At 48.1% G+C, this 21387-nt stretch overlaps 2 protein-coding genes across 7 annotated transcripts in view; one reads left to right on the top strand and one right to left on the bottom strand.

Moving 5' to 3' along the window:
* Window positions 1-8981, bottom strand: part of MAP4K3 (mitogen-activated protein kinase kinase kinase kinase 3) — a 91910-nt gene extending 82929 nt beyond the window's left edge. For all 6 annotated transcript variants that reach the window (XM_076334879.1, XM_076334880.1, XM_076334882.1 and 3 more), the window contains exon 1: window positions 8788-8981. In XM_076334879.1, coding sequence (XP_076190994.1) covers window positions 8788-8895 — 108 coding nt within the window. In that variant the 5' untranslated portion in view covers window positions 8896-8981. The remainder of the gene's footprint in view (window positions 1-8787) is intronic.
* Window positions 8982-15645: 6664 nt separating this feature from the next.
* Window positions 15646-17257, top strand: TMEM178A (transmembrane protein 178A). Its single transcript, XM_076335584.1, is given in 2 exon segments — window positions 15646-15751; window positions 17019-17257. Coding segments are annotated over 2 exon segments (345 nt in total).
* Window positions 17258-21387: the final 4130 nt, after the last annotated feature.

Raw genomic sequence — 21387 nt, 5'->3', positions numbered from 1 at the left:
GGCAGCTTGAGAGCTGGTTGTGGAACCACAAGCAGAGGGAAAAACAAACCCTAAGACTATAAAAAACAGCGAGCAGTAAAGTCTAGAAATAAATGCAGTGTGTATTCCTGTGTTTAGGGATCTACCCAGGTCGCTCCTAGCACAGCCGATCTCAAACCTCTCACTGTTCTTTGGTGTGGCAATGCTCTTTTGCAATGCTGAGAGTACTGACATTTGCAAATAATTTCCAGGCAGACAGTTATGGAGAGATCCCAAGACCAGTGGGAATCCCATAAAAGTCAAGGAGTAGTCCAAACTTGATAAGACTGTGGAAAAAACAGTTCAAAAAAAATTTTCTCTGGCAGCCTTCCCTGTAAGTCATTATTTGCCCACCCCACCGATGGCAGCAGGGTCTCCACTCATCACTGTATGGTAGAACAAAGACGCAAAGAGATTAAGAACAGCAAAAATAGGAGTTCCTTTTATCTGTACCAGAGAATGAAGGCAACACATAAGAAAGTGGCACCACTGAAGCATGAGCTAGGATTTTTATTCCTTATTTCTTTCCCCAACACACTCTTTTCATAGCAAGAAGCAAACACAGAGGGAAGATGTTCATGAATCAAAGGTCAGCATTTTTTAACCTCCAAGATTAACAAGAAAAATTACTGAAGCTTTAACGAAGACCTGAGCTCATCAGGGAGTCTTGTTAATACTTAAAGACCTGTTTTGGGGCAACTTGTACTAGTAAGGTAATCAATGAGACACAACTGTAGTGGATACAAGTGAGGAGATCCTGAAGTTACGTGTCCTGCATGCAGCTGGGATGTGCAAGCCAAGCTGGAAAAATTTCACAGGCTTCAGGGACATTGCTAGTCTAGCAAAAAAATGTTTGGTAATTTTTTTTTAATTTATATTTAACAATACTGTGTCCAGCTGTCAGAAATTTGTTTCTCTGACTATGGCTCCATAGGTCACTATGCTCTGCAGAACGCTATGGCAACTAAAGCAACATAGAAGGTGGGTAGGAGCCAGAGACAATCAGAACAAATCTGATTAAAACGTAAGAGGATACTGGTCACAAAGTCTTATGTGGTAGCGATGCCAAAAAACTATCAATAGTAGACAGACAAATCTATAGATACATCTGGAGCAGGACATGCAAAACCCCAGCCAAAGAAATACGCGTCAGAGCAGCAGGCAGCCTTGCCAAACCTGCGCTCTCCACACCTCCTGGCTGATTCAGCCCCCTCCCATTGCAAAGGGATTTCTTCTTTTGAGAACAGGATGTTGAAGAACTGTTCAAAATTGTGGGCAGGAAAGAACACACGTTGTGTCGTTTCACCTTCAGCTTAGGCATTGCTTCCTTTCTTCAACACCAGCAGTAGTGGAACTCTTTGGCCAGCTGGCCATTCTCTGGACCAGTATCTGCCTGGGCTCATGAAAGTCACAAAGGAGGAACAAAATCTGATTTAATGCATGTCACCAATGCCTTCAGGAACAGCAGGCTACCAACTGCTTAAGGGCATAAATTGTTACTTACAAAAACATGACTTGAAGTCGACAATCTGAATAAGTTATCACTTTGCATCCTATTCCATTTGGGTTATTAGCACTGAAGGTGGTGTCACAAGTAAGAATATTAATTGCCTTTGTTAATCTGAGTATATTAAAAAAAAAAAGATTATTCTGATTGCAGTGACACAAGGGTTCCTTGCAAAGGATGAGGATTAGGTACAGGTTTTCCTAGATCTCATCAAATACCTTTGAAATCATCAGTTGTGAAACAATTCCTTGCCTAAGCTCACATGAATGAGAGACTGAGAAAGACTGAAGTACCATATGCTTTTCAACACGTGTTGGAGCTGGCTCTGACTCTTAATTTGAGGGTGCTTGAGTACGTACCATACAATAGCTCAGTATGTTGAGGACACTGCCTTATGCTTTCATTTAGCATAATCACGCTAAAGTTGCCAACTACTTATGAGTTTTGAGATTGGGGCATTAATAAGGAGCATTAATAAGGGATGAAGAACAATTTCAAACAACTATTTTTGAGTTGGTAAATGCAATCAAAAATTTCAAAGAGGCTCGTGTAAGAAAACACACGTTCATTTCTTGTTTCCACTTGCACCTTAAGCGCTCTAACTCCCAGCCTTTCTGATGATGAGGTTAACAGCAAAAGCCAAGAGTTTTCCCTCCCATCCCTGCTTCCATGAGCAGGAGCCTGAAACTAATTCCTTCACATGCAGATTTCACTATGTCAATGGGAATGCATCACACAGGTTTTCCAGAAGCAAAGATTGGCCTACAATGCCTGCATCTACATGCAGCCACTTTACTAAATGTGTACAGCTTTTATACAACGTCTACTCTAGAAAACCATAGAGAGATCCTCATTCTACCAGTAGCTAAAAGAATTATACTCTTCCAGAGATCCAGACGGTCATATCTGGGGAAGAGTTTAAAGAAATCCACCAACCACTAAGTCAAGCTGGAGAAGCACTACCTAATTAAACAGGAAATAATTGCTACAGTCTCTGTGACAACAGCAGAATATCAGATCAAAATGCTATATAAAAAACTGCCACCCACTAGAAATAAAAGCTAGAAAACTCCAGGTTTTGTTGTTATTGCATTACACAAAAATTCATTAACCAAAATGCCCCACAACTGGAAAGACTTTATTACTCTGAAATAGAGAAGAGAAAGGGAGTGGGGCAGTACTCGGATGGGCTCTATCAGGAAACACCAGCTGAGCAAGAGATGTGCATGGTGTGTGTCTGAAAAGAACAGGAGGGGAAAGAAGAAAAGGAAGAGGAAGGCTAGTATTTAGCACTGCCCCTAATATATGCCACAACAGCAGATTCATGAGAAGGAGAGGTCTGTGCAGCTGAACCAGTATAGACATAAAATCCAAGGTCCAAGGAGGTAAGTCTCTTGCCACGTTTATATTTGTCCTTCAGATGGAAGCTGGTAATATAAAGCGTATAATGCTGCAACAAAAACTAGGCCAGAAAGCAAAGTCTAAGACAGTAACAACAGGGCCCTTCTGGTTTTGACTACTTCCTATGTGAATTGTTGACCAAAATGCAGATGAGCAATCTCTAAACAAGTTGCTACTTCACGGGATAACTGGACCCAGGGCACAGACAGGCTTCCTGACCCGGACTAGCTCCGCTCTTCAGGAAAACGCACCCTAACGGCTTCCCAACCCCCTTGCTTCCAGCCCTACAGCCCTCCCCTTCAGCCTCTCTCAAACCCCCACGACTCCCCCAGGAGCTGATTCAACTCTCCAAGCCAGCAGAAACCCAGCTGCTTCCCTTTTTTTGGTTAGTTTTCTGCCAGGTTAGTTAACTGCGCCAGCCCTGGTATCATGCTGAGCGCCAAAGCTAACGTGAGGTAAGCGGCAAGACAGCCAGGAGCAGGGTAGGGAATCGCCCCTCTCGAGCAACAGTGAGCTGTTGTATCGGTTCAGTCCATCCTGTGATGTCACAGCTGTAAGTAACAGGAATTGAACTGCTAAGAATTATGCTAAAAAGAATTAGGTTCCACATTCTGGTAGGAGGCCTGATACCAAAACCCGATAGAGCTACAATTTTAGAAAGCGATGCTTTGATAAAGGTGATGTTAAACAAAAAGATGCGAAATGAAGGCAAACAAAAATCCCTACGCAAGGCGTGGATTCTTGGCTAAGGAAACCACAGTCACAGAAACTAAACCCAGTGGTACTTACTTGGCACAGTGAAAACAGGATGGCAAAACATGCACCCTCTCCGCCTGCCTGACAAGCTTCCAAAGACAATTAAAGCCGAAATAGAGAGCCTTCAAAACATAGACTTTTATTCCTAGCAAAGTCAAAAGGAGCTTCAACAGCTGTAAGGTCAATCAAGAAGAAAGGAAGACTAAAATGCCTATCAAAAAGCACACAACTAAAAGGCACAGGTTCAATATTTCAGAAGCAGCAAAGCTGTAGAAGAATTGATGCCTTACTGGATCACCCCAGGAAAGAGGAGAGCAAGGGCACGCATGCAGAGAGAAGAGATTTGTTCGTAGGACTCTGCAAAACAGGAGACTCCTCGGGTTCATCTGTTCTGGACACATTCTCTTCCAGCAACATACAGGAGCGCTACCAGAAACCAGACGCTCCGAAACACAGTTGGCAGCAGAAAGCACTAACAGTCACCGGGTGTTCCCCAGAGATACCCACGGAACCTGAGAGTTTCCGTGTGAAGCAGCTGAGCTGGTAAGATACACGGCTTCCCTCACCAAAACCGACACCCATGCCAAAAGGCTGGGGAGCAGAAAATCAGGCTTTTTCTTTTTTAAAATGAGACCTCAAGCAAAGCGCACCCTACGGAGTTCTGTGTCTTCATTTGTTAACTGGCTGAAGCCATAAATGACGAAAAGAACTGAAATAAGGCAGACATGGTATAACAGATACCTTCGCAGGAACAATAATCTCACTAATTATCACAACTATTTGAATTTCAGTAAAGAGGAAAGTAAAAGAAGAGCCTTTCGTTTTGTAAGATGCTGAAAATCTTTGGCAGGGTCCACCCACACCAGATGAATGACCTGTCAGACAGCAAATGAAGTTCAACCTTTATTAAACCAAAGCAATTATTTTTTTTTCCCCAAGATATGATGTGATATAAATTAATCATATGAACAAAAGAAATGGACCTACAACCACCTCAGAATATACTTCAAATCTATGTGCAGTTACCACCAAACCAAAGGTGTTAGGATGGAGGCAAACAGGAAAATTACAGCATTATTATTAAAATGGTGTCTGTCAGAATATCGCATGCAGCACTTGTAACACAAACCCCAAAAAAATGGCATAAGTTACAGAGGTCCTAAGAACAGGGACAATTAGGATGGCAATTTCATGCCAAGACACAGAGAAGTCTTTCTAAATGAGAGATGAAGTAAATACAGAGCAAACAAAATTAAGCAACCACCTCATTTAACTCTAGAAATACTTCCTGAAACTGAGCAGGACAGGACAGTGTCTCTTTTTCACAACAAAAAAACCCACAACTATTCTTTTACACTTTGCTGACCACCCTACACAATTAAATTCTCCGCAGCAGTGAAATACAAAAACACAAAAGACAGAAATGACTTGTATGTCAGCGGAACTAGTTTTCACCCTTTCTAGCAGGTGTCATTTTGCATGAGAAAATTTGACAGAAACAGAAGGCAAAATGCAAGAATTTTCCTGACACGTCACTGCAATCAGAAAAGCAATTTTGCAATCAGTCTCTCAACTAGACTTTAGATGAAGCTAAATTACTTGACAAGTAAGTTTACAGAGACACAGAAAACAAAACCATGCAAATGAATATGTGATATGCAACACTCAAGAATACTCAACTCCAAGAAAACCACTACCAGCAGATCGTCTGTCTGTGGTTTATTACTATCAACTGTCTGACAAAGTAGTAACTCGATTTCACCACTAACTTTAGCAGTCTTGAGAGGAGACATCTCTGGACAAGGGAACAGATTTTAAGTCCTGTGTTTTTTACTTAAACTTCTAATAAGAACTTTGTAATATTAACGCTTTAGCTTTCTATCGTGGCAACACAGCTTCACTGAAAAAAGTTTTCAAAACCCAAACATCATCTCTCTTTCAGACCCTCACTGAAAACAGTGTTATGGCCAGCATTTATGTCCCTGGGATACCTTAAGACCTAAGCAACCCAGAGGAAGCCTCATCTCCTACAACAAACTTGCACTGGTGCTAGTTAGAAGAGACACATTATTGTTGACTGGGCGTATCTGATAAAGAGCTAATGGCATGAACAAGTTACCTGTTACCTTTCTTGCGATGAATTCATTATCATTTTCTCCAAGGCCTCTTTGAAAGCTGAACTTGGGTGGGAGGGCAGATAACGATAAAAATAGTGTTAAACCAAAAATCCGTACTTGCGGTGCACTAGCACGTTTCCAGGTACCAGCTAAACAGCAGGACTCCCAGCAGCAGGATCGTATCAGTCTGACCCATACCCTCATTCCCTTCGAGTCTCCATAGTTCAGTCCACCCCACGGGCTCTTACTTCAAATTCAAAAATATTCAGAGTAGAGACTCTGCCTCTTTTTTTCTTTTTTTAAATATAATTATTTAAACAAATCAAACATTTAACCCATGCCCTGTTGTAGCTCAGTTCAACTAAAACAGAGCAAGGAAGTAGATGCCAGTCTGCTCTGCTTTCAGCTCCTCAACACTTTCCCAGGAAAGCAGGTTACAGAAAGGCCAACATTTAGCAAGAATGTCAACATAAAAAGATTGTCTTCTTATTAAGGCAATAATCCCTACCTACTAACAGCAGAAACACCTCCCTACATGGTTCTCCCTGCTAAGGGGGGAAACCCACAATTTACAGAGAATAGTTTGAAGCTGCCCGAGTACATCCAGTGCTTGGATCCACTCTGCTGAAATCCCACTACTGATGAACACCATTGTCATAAGGCTAATCTCAACTTCACACAATTATTTCATCAACCACAAAGTTCACCTACAGATGACAAGATGAAGCAAATGAAAGAGGCTTTATGAAACCCCTCACAAATTTAAGATAAAGCCCTAGTAAGCTCATGTGTGGATGACACATAGGACTATATTACTTCCTCTTTGTCACACTAAAAGTAACCAGGTTCCATTATTATTTTTGGGCTACTTTCATGCTCCACTTCAAAGGCACCTTGGGCAAGACCTTGCCTCAAAATGAAACAGGCAATAATCCATCCAGGAGAAAAGCAAGTCTCATATTCCCTCCACTGTCCACAACCTAATCAGAAAGCACTTACCTCTCTCTCATCTAGAAGAAATAAATAATTATAATACCAGCCTAGTGTATCCTGGTCCTGATATATCACCTTCCATCTCAGCTGTTACAGGCAGATTGTAAACATAAACAAATCCACTCTGAGGGAGGAGAGACCTTCTGTGCCTCAAACAAAAAAAGTCACAAGCAGTGCCAAACACTGGCCGCTCACAGAGCACCAAACTGAAGGCTATTGCAATGTAAGTATGATAATCATCAAGAAAACCTTGACAAATCCAATGAAACTTAGCAGGTTTCAGATGCATAGTAGTATTGCAAATATAAGTATTTACTCTATGGTTGGGGGTAACGTCCTTAAAATTAAACTCTAAACACGGATGACTTGGCTAATTCACATCCATCAAAACCATGTACAGAGCACTGAAAAAACGTGATTGATAAGATATCACAGAATCAATACGCCAGTTAAAAACTGCAACAGAAATAGAGCTGAGCACATCAAGATAACAGTTTGCAGAAAAACAAAAAAACAGAGCATAAGGCAAGTCAACTTGGATAATTAAAACATCGGCATAGTACACAAATACTCAAAGAAAGCTGGCAAGGTGGGGAAAACAACACAAAACCCCCTTTCAATTAAACAATTAATAAAGCAGGGAGTTAGCACACTAAGAGTGCAGTAACAAGAGGATTTATATCCTGAAACTTTCATAACAGTTAAGCAAGCTAAGATTAAACCAAAATCACTCCAACCCAAACAAGACTTCATTCTAGGCACATTCAAAGGCAGCATCAGTGCCAGTTTTGTGCACCTCAAATTGTGGAATGGCTCTAAATGTTTCCCTACCGTCCTGCCTACCAATACCAGTTTTCTTAAACACACACGTCCACCCTGCAATGACAAAAACAGACCAGAAGACACTTGGAAAGCACACGGTTAAAGTGATGCTTCCAACAGGCTGCACACGACAAACTTCAATTCTCCCCTCTGCTCTGCCACCAAACAGCAGCACGTAACAACCGGTATCATCCCACCTGAGGGACAGGCTGCTGCCATCCCATCAGGCAAGAGTTCAGCTGGATACACAAACAACAACATATGCTGCAGAGCACAGAAAAATGTCAAAGTACGCTATAAAGCCCAAAAAGCCAAACTTATATTCGGCTACTGTTGCTTTAGCTTTGCTTTTCCTACGTTTCTGAAGTTAGGACAGGATCATGAAAGACTCTGATCCTAATGACACCTTTCCTGACTCCCTAGTTTGCCCTCCAACTGGTCAGCCTCACGTTTTACAGAGACACAAGCACAAAACACTGGTATTTCCACCCAAGACAGCGACGGGAGCAGTAGCCGGGATGAACAGTCCTGCTCGCCTTCAGGCACACGATTTAAAGTGACGTTTGGGCTGGAAACGAGCAAGCGTGTGCCTCCCGCACCCCCACAGCCCCCGGCTCGGTCTGGAGGGAAGCCGACCCCCAGGCTCCGCCCATAAAACAGACGCCCGAGCCGGCACCCAGCAGCGGCAAGAACCGGCTCCCAGGGCAGCTCCGCAACCACAGGAAGCCGGGAGAGTGCCGCGGTCCCGCACCGCCAGCAGGGGCCGGCCGCCCCCAAAGCGCCGAGGCGGCCCCCGGGGGTCGCCCCCTCGCACGGGCCAGCCAAGCCGGAGATGCGGCCGGGAGAAGCAGGGCCCCTCCGGAGGGGAGCCGGGGGCGGCCAGGCCGGGCGCCCGCCCGCCCCCACCAGGACTGGAGCCGGTGCGACAGGGCAGACCCCGCTAGAGGTGGGGACGGGGGAAGACCTCGCTGTCCGCAACGGCGGGAGCCCCCTCAGGGCCGGGGGGGGAGGGGGGGGCGGGGCGGAGGAATGGGCGTCGCTTGGCAACGGAAGCCCCCCTCAGATTTTGGAGGGGGGGTCGACCCAGTTGCTTGGCAACGGAACCCCCCACCGGGGGGGAGAGACAACACACACACACACACACCCCTCCCCGGACCGCGGTGCTGCGTCTACCTTGTAGACGTCGCCGTAGGTGCCGCTGCCGATGCGCTGGATGAGCTCGAAGTCCTCCTGGGGGTTGCGCCGGGACAGGTCGCACACCCGCCCGCCGCCGCCGCTCATGGTGCCGGGGGAGGCCCCGCTCGGCCGCAGCCCCCCGGGCCGGGGGAGGAGAGGGGGAGGGAACCCGACACCGGAGCTCTCACCGCCTCCCCTCGGCCCGCTCCAGCAACATGGCGCCGCGCCTCCGCACCGCGCAGGCGCAAGGGCACCGCCCCGCCCCGCTCCCCAGCGGCGACCCTTGCGCCTGCGCGGGCCGGCACCAGGCGGGGCGGTCTTCCTGCGCATGCGGTCGCCGCGCCGCGTCGCGTCGTCCTGCTCCGCTCCACGGGAGGTCCGGCGGGGCGGGGGCCATGGGTCCCGCCCGGTTCCCCCACCCCCCGGTACGCTGTCCTCCCCGGGGTCCCCGCGCCCGGCCACGGGTGGGCGTGCGAGGAGCGCGCCGCACTCGGCACCTCTCTCCGCTTCCGCCGTGCGGGGCGATGCAGGGCAGCGGGCAGTGCCCCGGGGCTGTGCCCGAGCCTGTGCGCGCTGGGGCTCCTGGCGGCGGCGCTCCGCACCGGCCACTGGTACGAGACCAACCCGCGGCGGCACCGACAGCGCTTGCGAGGGCGCCCGGCGGCCGCCCCTGCCGCTCCGCCCCTTTCCCCCCCGCCGCCACCACCTCCGGGCTGCGCCCGGCCGGCCTTCGCCATGCACGCCGGGCTATGGCGGACCTGCTGCTACCTGGACATCGCTGCTACCTGGACATCGACTCCCGCCTCGACAGCCTCGTCCGGAGGCGCGAGCGGCGCTGCCGGTTCGGGCCCCCCAGGGTTCAGCCCCTGTGCGTGCAGCCGAGGACTCAAAAAACCAGCCCCGAGTACGTTCACCGGGATCCCCCCCACAAAAGACAGCCCGAGCATGCAGCCGGCACCCCCCAGAGCCAGCCCCTTGGCACGGTAACCGTGATCCATCCCCGGAGCCCATGTATGCAGCTGAGGACCCGCAAATTCACCAGCCCCTGTGCATGCAGCTGGGGACCCCTCCTCAGAGCCAGCCCCTCTGTGCATGCAGCTGGGGGCCCTTGCAGCAGCCGGAGCCCAAGGATGCCCCACGTGCTGTCCCCATGCACCAGGGACCACCTCCCCTCTCCCCTGGTGCCCAGCCTCTGGTCTCTAGCTTGGGACAGGGCATGTCCCCGCACCTCAGTGCGTGGGAACCCAACACTCCCTGCGCTAGTGCACAAAACTAGGAACCTGTTGGGATCCCAGCATTGCCCAGTTGCCCAGTCTCTGGTGCCAGCTCCCACAGGAGCTCCTGGGGCCCTTGCTGGCTCCTGCAGGTATCTGTCCTTCCCCAGCAGGGCATGGGAACCACGCGCTACGGATGTCCCCACATCTCCACCCTGGGGTGCACCTGCCAGTCCCCTGCACCACTGGCGCAGCATCTGTCCATCCAACGCACCCATCCAACGCGCCCTAGCTGGACGTCTTCCCCTCATCCGCAGGACCGCTCCTCTTGTGACTTTTTGGTGTTGTGCATGCCCCCACAGGATAAAGTGTGCATCTCCTTTCACACCAGTGCTGCCAATCCCACTTCCATTCCCATCTTGCACACAGGTTTCCAGCATAGAGGAGGCATGTGGGTGCTTGCCTCCATCCCCGGCCATGCCCCCCACCCTCTCTGTGCAGGGAACAAGTGCTAGACAACTGTGGGAACACTTCTCCCCAGATGTGCAACCCCTGGAGCATCGTTCTGCAGTGTGTGGGTCCTAGGGCACCTCCTGGGCTCTGTACCCGTGAACCAGGCACGGCTTTTCCTACCACACTTCTGCTGCCAGTGACTGATGGGTGAAATAAAAAAAGTGGGACAAGACAGACTTTGGGCACAAAGATGCACCGTCTGCTCGCCGCCCCTGCCTGCCTTGCCAAGGATGTTGGCATGGGGGAACCTCCTCTCTGCTGAGAAGGTGCATTGGGATGGGGAGCTGGGCATGGCCCCATTTCCATGTGTGATTATCAGAGCAGAGAAGGAGCTGAGGGGGTTGAGCTCTGGCAGGTGTAGCAGTGATGGCTGTGAAATTGCATAGTGTCTGTCCATGCATTTGTCCCTCCAGCTGCCCTGGGCCGTGCATCCCTGTCCTTGGCTTCATTTTTATGACTTTTGCTCTCACAATTAAAACAGTTTCAAACCTGCCAGAATCAGATTCAGGCCACTGTGATTTTTCCTGGCGCGTGACAGGTTTTTTGGGTGCGCTGTGCTGCTTTCTGCCGTGGAAGAACCAGGACAGGGAGCAGGCATAGATTAGCCGGACAGGGCTGCCACAGATGCTCTGAGAGCTGATCCAAGGGGGCTGGGCTCTGTGACAAGTTCGGGAGTAGCAGCAGCTCTGAATGAGTTACAGAAGGAAATGCCAGGGAGTTTGAATTCTGTCCGGAAAGGCTAACAGACATCCTGCTGGGAAACACCGATAACCTCGTCACCCGCCTGCTCTTGCCTCTTAGTCTTCATTTTTATCTCATTAGAGGGGAAATGGGTTATAGTTGTTCCCGTGTTATGTTCTTGCCAAGTTCTGCTTGGGTAGAAATGGTTATGAATGAAGCAAGCAGGGTTATTTTTCCCCTTAAATCCTGCTTTCTATCCACGGCAGCTGCCTGTGCTTCCTCTGTTCTTGTAAAAACACCCACAGGTTTCTCCGGGAGCATCTATGTCCCTTCTCCTTGGTAAGAGAGACAGATGGAGCTGAGAGATGTGTCCTCCACTACCTTCAGAAACAGGTCAAATCAAATGGGTATCGGGCATCATTTGCTTCCCCAAGCTTTGGAGCAACTTCTTCAGCTTTCTTTTTTTCCTCCTATTCCTTAGACATGGCTATGGTAGGACAGTCAAGCCGTATGCTGCAGGGAGGCAGGCTGGGCTCCTCTTCAGCACCACTCAGAAAGGTCAAACAAATTCATAAAACTGCATTTGGGTGTTAAAACATTTTTTTGACAGTTCAGCCAATGCTCTTGCTTTAAGAGTTCTTCTGGTGATGGTGGGGGATTCGCTGTGACATTTGACTGCTGTGCCTCCAGGGATCACAAGCCCCAGCTGTAGTCAGTGGCAACCCACAGCCACAGAAAATACCTTGTTGAGGCTGGATGCCTTGTTATTTCCAGCTGCACTCGTAACCCATCCATCCTGCTGCTGCTGCTTAGATCCAAAATGCCACTTCGTGCTCAACAGCCCTAAATCCTGGCCACTGCTTGAAGCGGGAGCACTGGCTCCTTGACCAGCATGCATTGGCAGGCTCCAGCTGGCTCCAGTCAGGTGATGCCAATGCAATTTGCTGCAGTTTGAGACCTCTTCCCACCCCTCCAGCATCTTTCCATGCCAGACAAAAGGGCGAGGCGCTGCATCTGCCAGTGCTGCAGAGGGAAGGTGTGGCCTGGGGCCAGCCTGTCCCTTTTGCTTATGGGACTGGAGCCGCTGTGAGAGGGAGGGTGTCCTTACAGGGGCCACAGAGCACCCACTCGAGCCCAGTGGGATCAGACATGGAGGCAGGCAAGTGTTTTCTGGAATGCTGAAGGCTGCCTTGGTCAGGGGAAGAGCTGTGGTTTGTGTCAGTCCTAGGGCAGGTTGGTTGTGGTCATAAGCTGTGCCCCAAAGAAAATATATGAAGGGAAGTTTAAATTTAGAGGGCCCGGTTGGCTCTAGATTTGGGAGGCTGTCCTGCTTTCGGCTGGGACAGAGTTAATTTCCTTCCCAGTAGCTGGTACAGTGCTGTGTTTTGGATTTAGTATGAGAATAATGTTGATAACACACCGATGTTTTAGTAGTTGCTAAGTAGTGCTTACACTAGTCAAGGACTTTTCAGCTTCCCATGCTCTACCAACTGAGAAGGCTGGAGGTGCACAAGAAGCTGGGAGGGGGCACAGCCAGGACAGCTGACCCAAACGGGCCAAAGGGCCATTCCATACCATGTGACGTCATGCTCAGTACATAAACTGGGGAAAGCTGGCCGGGGGGGGCGTGCTGCTGCTCGGGGACTAGCTGGGCATCGGTTGGCGGGTGGTGAGCAACTGCATCGTGCATCACTTGCTTTGTATATTCTTCTTCTTATTGTTACTATTAGTAGTAGTAGTATTTAATTTTATTTCAATTATTAAACTGTTTTTATCTCAACCCATGGGTTTTCTCACTTTTACTTTTCCGATTCTCTCCCCCATCCCACCGGGGGGGAGTGAGCGAGTGGCTGTGTGGTGCTCAGTTGCCGACTGAGGTTAAACCATGACAGAGGCCACGTACACAAGTCCCATACTGGTATACTCCTGTTGCAGTCACTCCTGATGTCCAGGGAGAAGAGCTAAGCCTCAAACTTTTATGGATGACTCTAAGTGTAAAAAAGCAGCAGTGCAGCCTGGACATTTTTCCCCTCTCCTCAAACATGAGGCTTTTACGTTGTGCTTCACAGAAAAAAGAAAAAAAATCTTCTCAGCGTGCTGTCAACAGTCTGAAGACTTGGCTTCTTCCATGCTCTCTTCCTCTTTAATGCTCTCCCCAGAGCAGCTGTCTGTCCTCCAGCCCTTCCTGTCCGCAGCCAGCATCTCTTGGGTACCACTTCCTTTGTGGCATTCCACATCGACTCCCATCTGTTCTGGGATGCCTTTTGCTGGTTGCTCCCCATTCAGCTGAGCAAGTCCAGCTCCACCCTCCCAAGCACCCAGCACCCTGGATCAAGGAGGGGCACCCATGCAGGATGAGATCCTTTGCACTGTGTGCCTAGTTTATCTGTAAGCAGCTGCACAGCACGACTGCCTTTTAAAGTAGCCACCTCCATGGTGCCACGCCGAGGAGCAAGGTGCCAGTGACATTTGCTCTGCGAAGAACGCAAGGCAAAAATGCCTTTGTTTTAGGGAAATGGTGCCCCAGGGCAGCGATGGCTGCAAGGGACGAGGTAGGGCACGTTTGCCAGATGATGGCCCTTTGGGGATACCGATCAGTGGTGCAGTGCGCAGCAACTGGAACCCAGCCAGACCCCTGCACCACTTTTTCCTTTTTTTTTTTCCTCCCCCCTCCCCTCTTGCAAAAACTAAAGCCTGTGTGAGATCCAGCCCATCTCCCCCCTCCTTCCCTCTCCCCTGCAAGTTTTGTGGCTCAGCCAGCACTGCCACCGGCCAGCACAGGCTGCTTGGGAGAAATTAGCGATAGCCAGTTCCCAGCAGGCAGGGTTCCTGCCTGCGATTTTGCATTAGTCAGAGCATTGTTTCTCCTGCGGCAGCGCAGTCCTTTTCTGGGAAGGTTTTGTATTTGCCAGGAGAGGCATGAGTATAGCGTGAGAGGAAAAACACCGATTGCCTTTGCTTGGCAGCCCAGTATTACTACTGGGCTTACTTCTTCGGTGTGTTATCAACATTATTCTCATCCTAAATCAAAAACACAGCACTGTACCAGCTACTAGGAAGGAAATTAACTCTATCCCAGCCGAAACATTTCCCCATGTTTCTACATGTCTGTGTGGAAATACTCATCTGTGTCTTTTAGAGAGAAGCAGTATCTTTTTGGAAGGGGCAAGGGGGAAGGAAGAAGTCAGGCTCCTGTGTAATAGATAATGTTTTACAAGTGCTGCTGGCCGTCGGTGGTCTCCAGAGGATCCAGGACACGGGTGCTGGTACTGGGAGAAGCTGGGCAGAGCTGATTACTTAGAGGAGAAAGGGTGGGCAGGAGCTGAGCAGATGGTAAAGGATGGGGAGGACGAGGGCAGGTGACAAGGACTAGCTGTGGGAAAGGGGGGTAATTCCCAGCACTGGGAGGGGAGAACAGAGCTGTTTTTGGTTACCTGGTATGGGAACACCTCGTCTTCCTCTCTGGCAGGCATCACTCTGAGATGCACTGCCTTCAAGTACCACTTTTCTCAGCTGGTATGCTTGCGCAATGTCCCCTTCAACCTGACGAAGATGATCCACCAGGATGAATGGCATCTACTCCGTAAGTGTTCAGCATGGCCCACCCCTCCCTGGCGAGGCCCGCAGCTTGTGCTCTCCCTTTCACATGAAAAACACAGCAATGAGATGCTAGTTTACAGAGGAGGGGGCTGAGGAGGCAGGAGCCCACCGGGGCCCAGCCATCAGCAATTTTCACCCTCATTTTCACTTGCAGGCCACTACGGTTGGTCCAGGAAAGCATGAACACCACACACAAGGGTTTTTAAGCTTGTTGAATGTAACCTGCTTTTAGCCACCTTTCACAGGCAGATCACCTCTCCCCTCGCCTCTCTAGGGGTCTGCAGACACCAGCTTGAAAACCTGCGTTCTGGTGTCATTGGAAAAGGTCCAGCAGAAGACGTGTCAGAAGCTGACGACAGAAGCCACGTGCTAAACAATTATGGCAGAACCTGTCTGCATGGAAACTCCCAGGCATTTAGAAACTGGAGCATTTCTGTCCATCCAAGTTACTTTAAATTTAAACTCTAGAAGGAAATAGAGAACAAAGAATGTATCACGGTGTGTCTGCATAAAACCATGCTGCACCCACATCCTGAAGGTCATACGGCTGAAGCCGTATGATTATATGGTTCATACAATAGTGGGAAGTTTATAGCACAACTACAAAACCGCTAATTTGTAGCAGCCTTGCTACAGGATCACCTTCTACTTACATGTACTCACTTGTAGGTCTGGGATTACTCCTACTGTGGATCTGCCCAGCATGGGCCAGCTGCACTCATGGCTATTTCTAGGTGTCCCTCCACTTTCTCCTGCACTGGAAGGCTTGTCCATGGTAACACCCACTCTTAATTTCTTGGGTTTGGTGGAAACAGACTTGAGAAGGATCACAGCCAGAGTCCTGGGCATGGCTGCAGCTGTTCTTCTCTGCGGGTGCATCGTGGCAGCAGTCAGCTTCTTCTGGGAGGAAAGCCTCACCCAGCACGTTGCAGGTCTGCTGTTCCTGACAACAAGTAATGTGTCATTCCAGCATGCTAATTACGGATGAAGGCTTCACCAGGTTTCCCTCAGGTAGGCAGCACACGCTGCCAGTAAGTGGAGCACGCCTTTCCTTCTGATCTCCACTTACTGTGCCTTGCATGAAGTGAGTCACTTACTCATACAAGTGGAATAATCAATAATTAGAAACAAAAAAACTGTGAAAAATGCTCTAGACCTCATGCACCAGTAGGAAAGGACCACGGGGCTAAACAACTGCTCCCTCCTCTTTACATATGAAGTGTTCTCTCTCTTCTCCAGAACAGAACAGTCCCTCGCTGCAGTTTGCAGTCCTTGCAGACGGTGGACTAAATATTTCTTTTAACACTGAAGTAGGAAAGGGGAATCCTTTGAAAAAAAAAAGTCTTAGTCATAAAATTAGAGGTTGTTTAGAGGGGGAAGAAAGGTAAACTCTGCAAACATGAAGCCAGCATGAGTTTGAACCATCCAAACTCACAAGGCTAAGCACAACACCTTCTCTTGTGCCAGAGGAAATATTTTGATTTGAGCAGCTGTAACGCACAGCACAGCTATATTTTTTTAATACATTTGGAAAACACAGGCCTGAGGAAAGGCTCATTGTGCATGGCTAATTTAGCTGCTTAATGAAAAACATAGCCTAATGAAAATCGCTTAAGGAAAAGTGACTCTAAAGAAACCCTAGGCTGGAGAAGGGTGTTGGCAGAGAGCTGGGGAGTGATTTAGCCTGAATGGTTCCTCTGCAGCGACATGTGGAGGGCCACCCGTGGAGGTAGATAACCTGCTCAATAATCTCCAGATCAGATTACATGCAGCACACGCAAACCAATTTCCCCTGGCTGCTCTGACGCATGCAGCAGGCTTTGCTCCCACAGAGGGGATTTGGCATCACAACGCCAGCTTGCAAGATGTGATTGCGTCCCGTGGGTCAGATCTGATCACAGATGGAGGCTTTGGCTACCTTGCTCTGTTCGAAGAGCAGGCATGACCGAAATCAGAGAGAAGACTCTCTTGTTCTTAAAAGTAGCAACCAAGAAGTTTGCTGGATGCAATTCACAACCACAGAGCTAGGGCTTAGCCTTGCATAACTGGGTAATACGTGAAAACTTTATGAATGCTGGTAACTATCACCTGTGTGCTACCCAAGATAACTTATACCAACAAAGCTGGGTGCAAGTTATTTGATTAGTAATGCCTAACATTGATTTTGTTATTCATGCTATGCTACATCTCAAAATAACAACATGATTATTTCATTTACAGGAATATTTTGCACTATATCTCTGTGTACCTATGCAGCCAGCATATCATATGACCTAAACCACCTCCCCACATTCATCTGTAACCTTCCCAATGATGTAGAATATGGATATAGCTAGCTTGTATTTTGTGCTTGTAGTCTGGGATTTACAGTAGCAGCCGGGTATCTTTGCACAGCTTTCCCGTTTGTTAGCAGAGGCAACATTATGCAGCTAAAGTCCACCAGAGACTCCTCCGTATGACTGCCCACCTGCCACCAACACCCTTCAGTGATGGCTGAACAGTATTTTTCAGGATTTACTTGAAGAAGCAGAAGTGAAGGGAAAACTAAACTCAGGATTCCAAGCACCAAAGCCTGATTCTTCAAAATCTAACTGTCGTGTTTTACTGGTTCAGCAAGCTGTTCTCTCATGCTGCCCAGCAGAGAGATTTGAAAAGGAGACAGCTCTCAGAGGACAGAGATGGCTCAGGATCAGATGCTTCAGTTCAGCATGCCAAGTCCATGCAGAGGAAGATATTTGCACTGGAAGGTAAAAGGGGGAGGAAAGTTGCTGTAAGAATTTAGGCCTATTTCTATTTTTCAAGGATCTGTACATAAAGAAATTAAGGAAAAGTCACTGTTGCCAAATGAATCCTAGTCAGAATTATACACCCTTCCCTAGGGCATCATCTGTAATGTTTTAATTCAGCACCTTCTGCACTTGAACCTAAAGGAAGGCTTTGGTGCCCCTCTCCTCCCAAAATGCCCAAACAGACATTTTTCTTTTAAATCAGTGCATGCCTATGTCTCTTTGTGTATCCTTTGTACATGAAGTTCCTGTGTAATTTGTAAATAACCAAGATTTGCATTCTGAGCACCTGAGCTGCACTGTGAGAAGGATTAAATTACTCCTGTCCATTCCTGGATGGTCTCTGGGTTATGAGGCATTTGTCAAGCTACAGTATCTGTAGTAAAATACCTACCTCTGTCAAAAGCATTTGTGTCAACTGCAATTTCACGGCAATGGGGAGATGTCAGAAGGGGAGTGGCTTTGCATTTTCCAGCGCTTAATGGCAGGGACATGCGAGTTAACAGATGAGAGCACCACACTGACCTATCAGTGTTGTGGTTTAACCTCAGTCAGCAACTGAGCACCACACAGCCGCTCGCTCACTCCCCCCCAACCCCGGTGCGATAGGGGAGAGAATTGGAAGAGTAGAAGTGAGAAAAACTCGTGGGTTGAGATAAAAACAGTTTAATAATTGAAATAAAATAACAACAACAATAATACTAATGTAATAATAATAATACACAAAGCAAGTGATGCACAGTGCAATTGCTCAGCACCCGCCGACTGATGCCCAGCCAGTCCCCGAGCAGCGGCCCCCCCCAGCCAGCTTTCCCCGTTTATGTGCTTCATATGAGTAACAGATTATCCGTTTGTATACACATCATGCAAATGCTTGTCCAAAATAACATCTGAAATTGTATATATATATCCAATTGTATGTTATGTACTTCATATGAGCTGACATTCATAGACTTCAGTGCTATGTTGATGCATCTGTCACGACTCATCCAAAGCTACAATCCTCTGCCATCACCTAAAAGCCAGTGTTGCCCTTGATGTACGGCATCCATACATTCATTGCCAGAGCAGTGTTTCACACCTGCGGGGCACAGGGAAAAAGTTGGCCAGGCCCCTGGAAGGTCCCCCAGGCTGCCTTGCAGAGGGCACAAGCTCTGTCAGGAACGGAGCAGACACTGCTGATGGAGCAGAGCGATCAGAGAAGCCAATTCTGCTGTAAGGGTGGATGGTACAAGGTGAACACAAAAGGGAATGGTGGGGGGGAAAAGGGTCAGGTACAGACTACCGTGAGCATAGGGCTGGGAAGAAGGGAGATTTGAGAGAAAGGTTGGTTGAAGGGCAAAGGGATGGGAGAGGAAGGAAGTGGAGGTGAGAGGCAACGGTGGTAGAACAGAGAAGTATTGCCTTAATGCAATAACCATCAATTAAATGACAGCAGAAAAAGTCAGGGCCAAATTAGGCTAAGAAACACAATCATACAAAGTAGATGAAAACCCAACAGATCAATTAATTGATCTTAGAGCAATCAAGATGCCAGGAAGCAATGGCAGGAGAAACCAGCATCAGCACTAAGCACAGCTTTGGGGCCAGCCTTCCCTGCATTTCTGTGCTTGGCTTCACCACTGAGCACAGAGCAGTGTTTCTCAGCAAACAGTTAGGTCCTGTTGGAGTCAGCTCATACCTGTTTATGTGGTTGTCTTGTCATAACAGATCAAGGCAGAAATAGTCTCTCCAAGTGGTTTATACATCTACTATAACACCAAGAAGGTTTAATTTGGTTCCACCTCGGGTGAAGAGCACAAATAGCCATGGGTGACACTAAACTGTGGGGGTGGCTACCATAATGAATGGCAGAACTTCTGCCCAGAGGGGCCTCAGTCAACTTGAGAAGTAGCACCTCGTGGTGTTCAAGGAGGAGATGAGTAGAGCTCTGCCTGTGGGGTGACACAGCCCTGTGCATTCAGCCAGGCTGGGAGATTCAAGCTGGGCAGCTGCCCTGCTGAGAAGGGCTTGGGGTTACAGCAGATAACAGGCTGATCATTAGCCAGAAGCATGTTCCCATTGCAGGTAAGACAAACAGGCTACACTAGGAGTCACATAGCTAGCAGAGCCAGAAGAGTGATTTTTACCCTCTGTTCAGGGCTGGTGAGGCCTCACCAGGATTTGTGTCCAGTGTTAGGTCCTCCAGTTCAGGAGGGATGTGGGAAAACAGGAGAGGGGCCAACAGAGGCTGCAAAAATGGTTAGGGGCCTAGAGCACAGTACCTGTGAGGGGAGGGAGCTGGGCTTGAGTAGTCTGGTGAAAAGGAGGCAGAGGGGGCATCTACCAGGAGCCCGTGACTGCTTGAAAGGCAGTTATAGACATGAGACAGCCAAACTCCTGCAGCGTCAGACAATGCAGTGAGGGACAATAGCCACAGATTGCAGCTTGGGAGGCTCACACATAAGGAAAGCTTCTCCCCCAGGAGGGTGGTGTCCCCTGGGACACGTAACCAGAAAGGCAGCGATCTCCATCCTTGGAGGTTTAAGAGTTGGCTAGACAAAGCCCCAGCTGACGTGATCTAGCATTGGCAATAGGCCTGCTCCAACGGGGAGGCTGGAGGCCACCAGAGGCCCCTTCCCACAGGCGTGACAACTGTAATAAAAAGACACCTCAGCTTTGTATAAAGTCGGGGGGGGGGAGGGGGGGGGGCGGCTCCACAAGCAGTTCTCAACAACAGTAAGTTTTAGTCTCTTGAAATACAATTAGCCTTAAGATTAAAGTCTCCTCCCTTACCCAGCCAAAGCACCTTGTCAGAATCAAGAAAAAAAAACCCAAGGAAAAAAAAAAAAAAACAAACCCACTCCAAACCACAGACACACTACTAATCGTATCTCTGTACTAATCACGGCAGAAGAACACAATGCACGAGTCCATCCCAGCTTGCCAAGTTGCAAATACTTGTCCAAAATAACATCTGAAAGCAATTTGCAGTCATTCTCTATAAAAATACTTCCCTGTCAGCTCAGCAGCCATGGGAAATCCTTGAATTAGACTATTCCACCCCCTCCAAATACCTTCTGCATAGACTAAAAGAACTGCTAAGACCTCTCTCTTTTCAGGAGAATTTTTCCATATGCTTCTTTGCAGGTAGAAGTCACATTTAATTGTTCATCCACTTGGCAAGTTTTTCCATCTTCCACATTGTGCCTTTGGAGTAACATTATCAAATGAGGAAAAGCGTTATTTTTGATAGAAATAAGTCTCTTCACCCTAAAAACCTAAAGCATACCCATCAGACACATGCAAATGCTGCAAAGAATTAGTACAGAAAATAGTTTATTTTCTACTCCAAGCAATCTCAATAGCAACATTTCAAACTCATCAGAAATGAGCTTTAAAGTAATACTGCAAGACTCATGGTAAAGCAAACATTCAGCTCTCAAAAAGAGCTGGGGACTTCTTCAGACAAGATGTGCTTCCTAAAAACATTGCTGAAGGTGAAAATCCATTTACACTTAATATTACCACATTTGGTTTTGCAGTTCTGCAAATGAAGTCTTTCTCTCCCAAAGAAAACTCCTCCTGATACTGAGAGGCTTTGCCTAAACAAGGATTTGAGGGCTCTGTCTCATTACAATATTCTACAGTAAAAACATCTGAAACACTAGTAGGCATCTTCCACCTCTCCTAAAAACCAAAAAGCAACACCTTTGGACATCCAAAGAAAGTGAGGTGAGCTAACAAATGGCACAGGGTTCATTTGGATCAGCAGGGTTCCACCGGATCACTGCCATGCTGCTTTTCAAGTGTAGCAGGATTCA

This window comes from Aptenodytes patagonicus, chromosome 3 (genome assembly GCF_965638725.1).
Source record: "Aptenodytes patagonicus chromosome 3, bAptPat1.pri.cur, whole genome shotgun sequence".
NCBI lineage: Eukaryota > Metazoa > Chordata > Aves > Sphenisciformes > Spheniscidae > Aptenodytes > Aptenodytes patagonicus.
The sequence above is the reverse complement of the archived record's forward strand: the minus strand, read 5'-3'. Positions and strand labels throughout refer to the sequence as shown.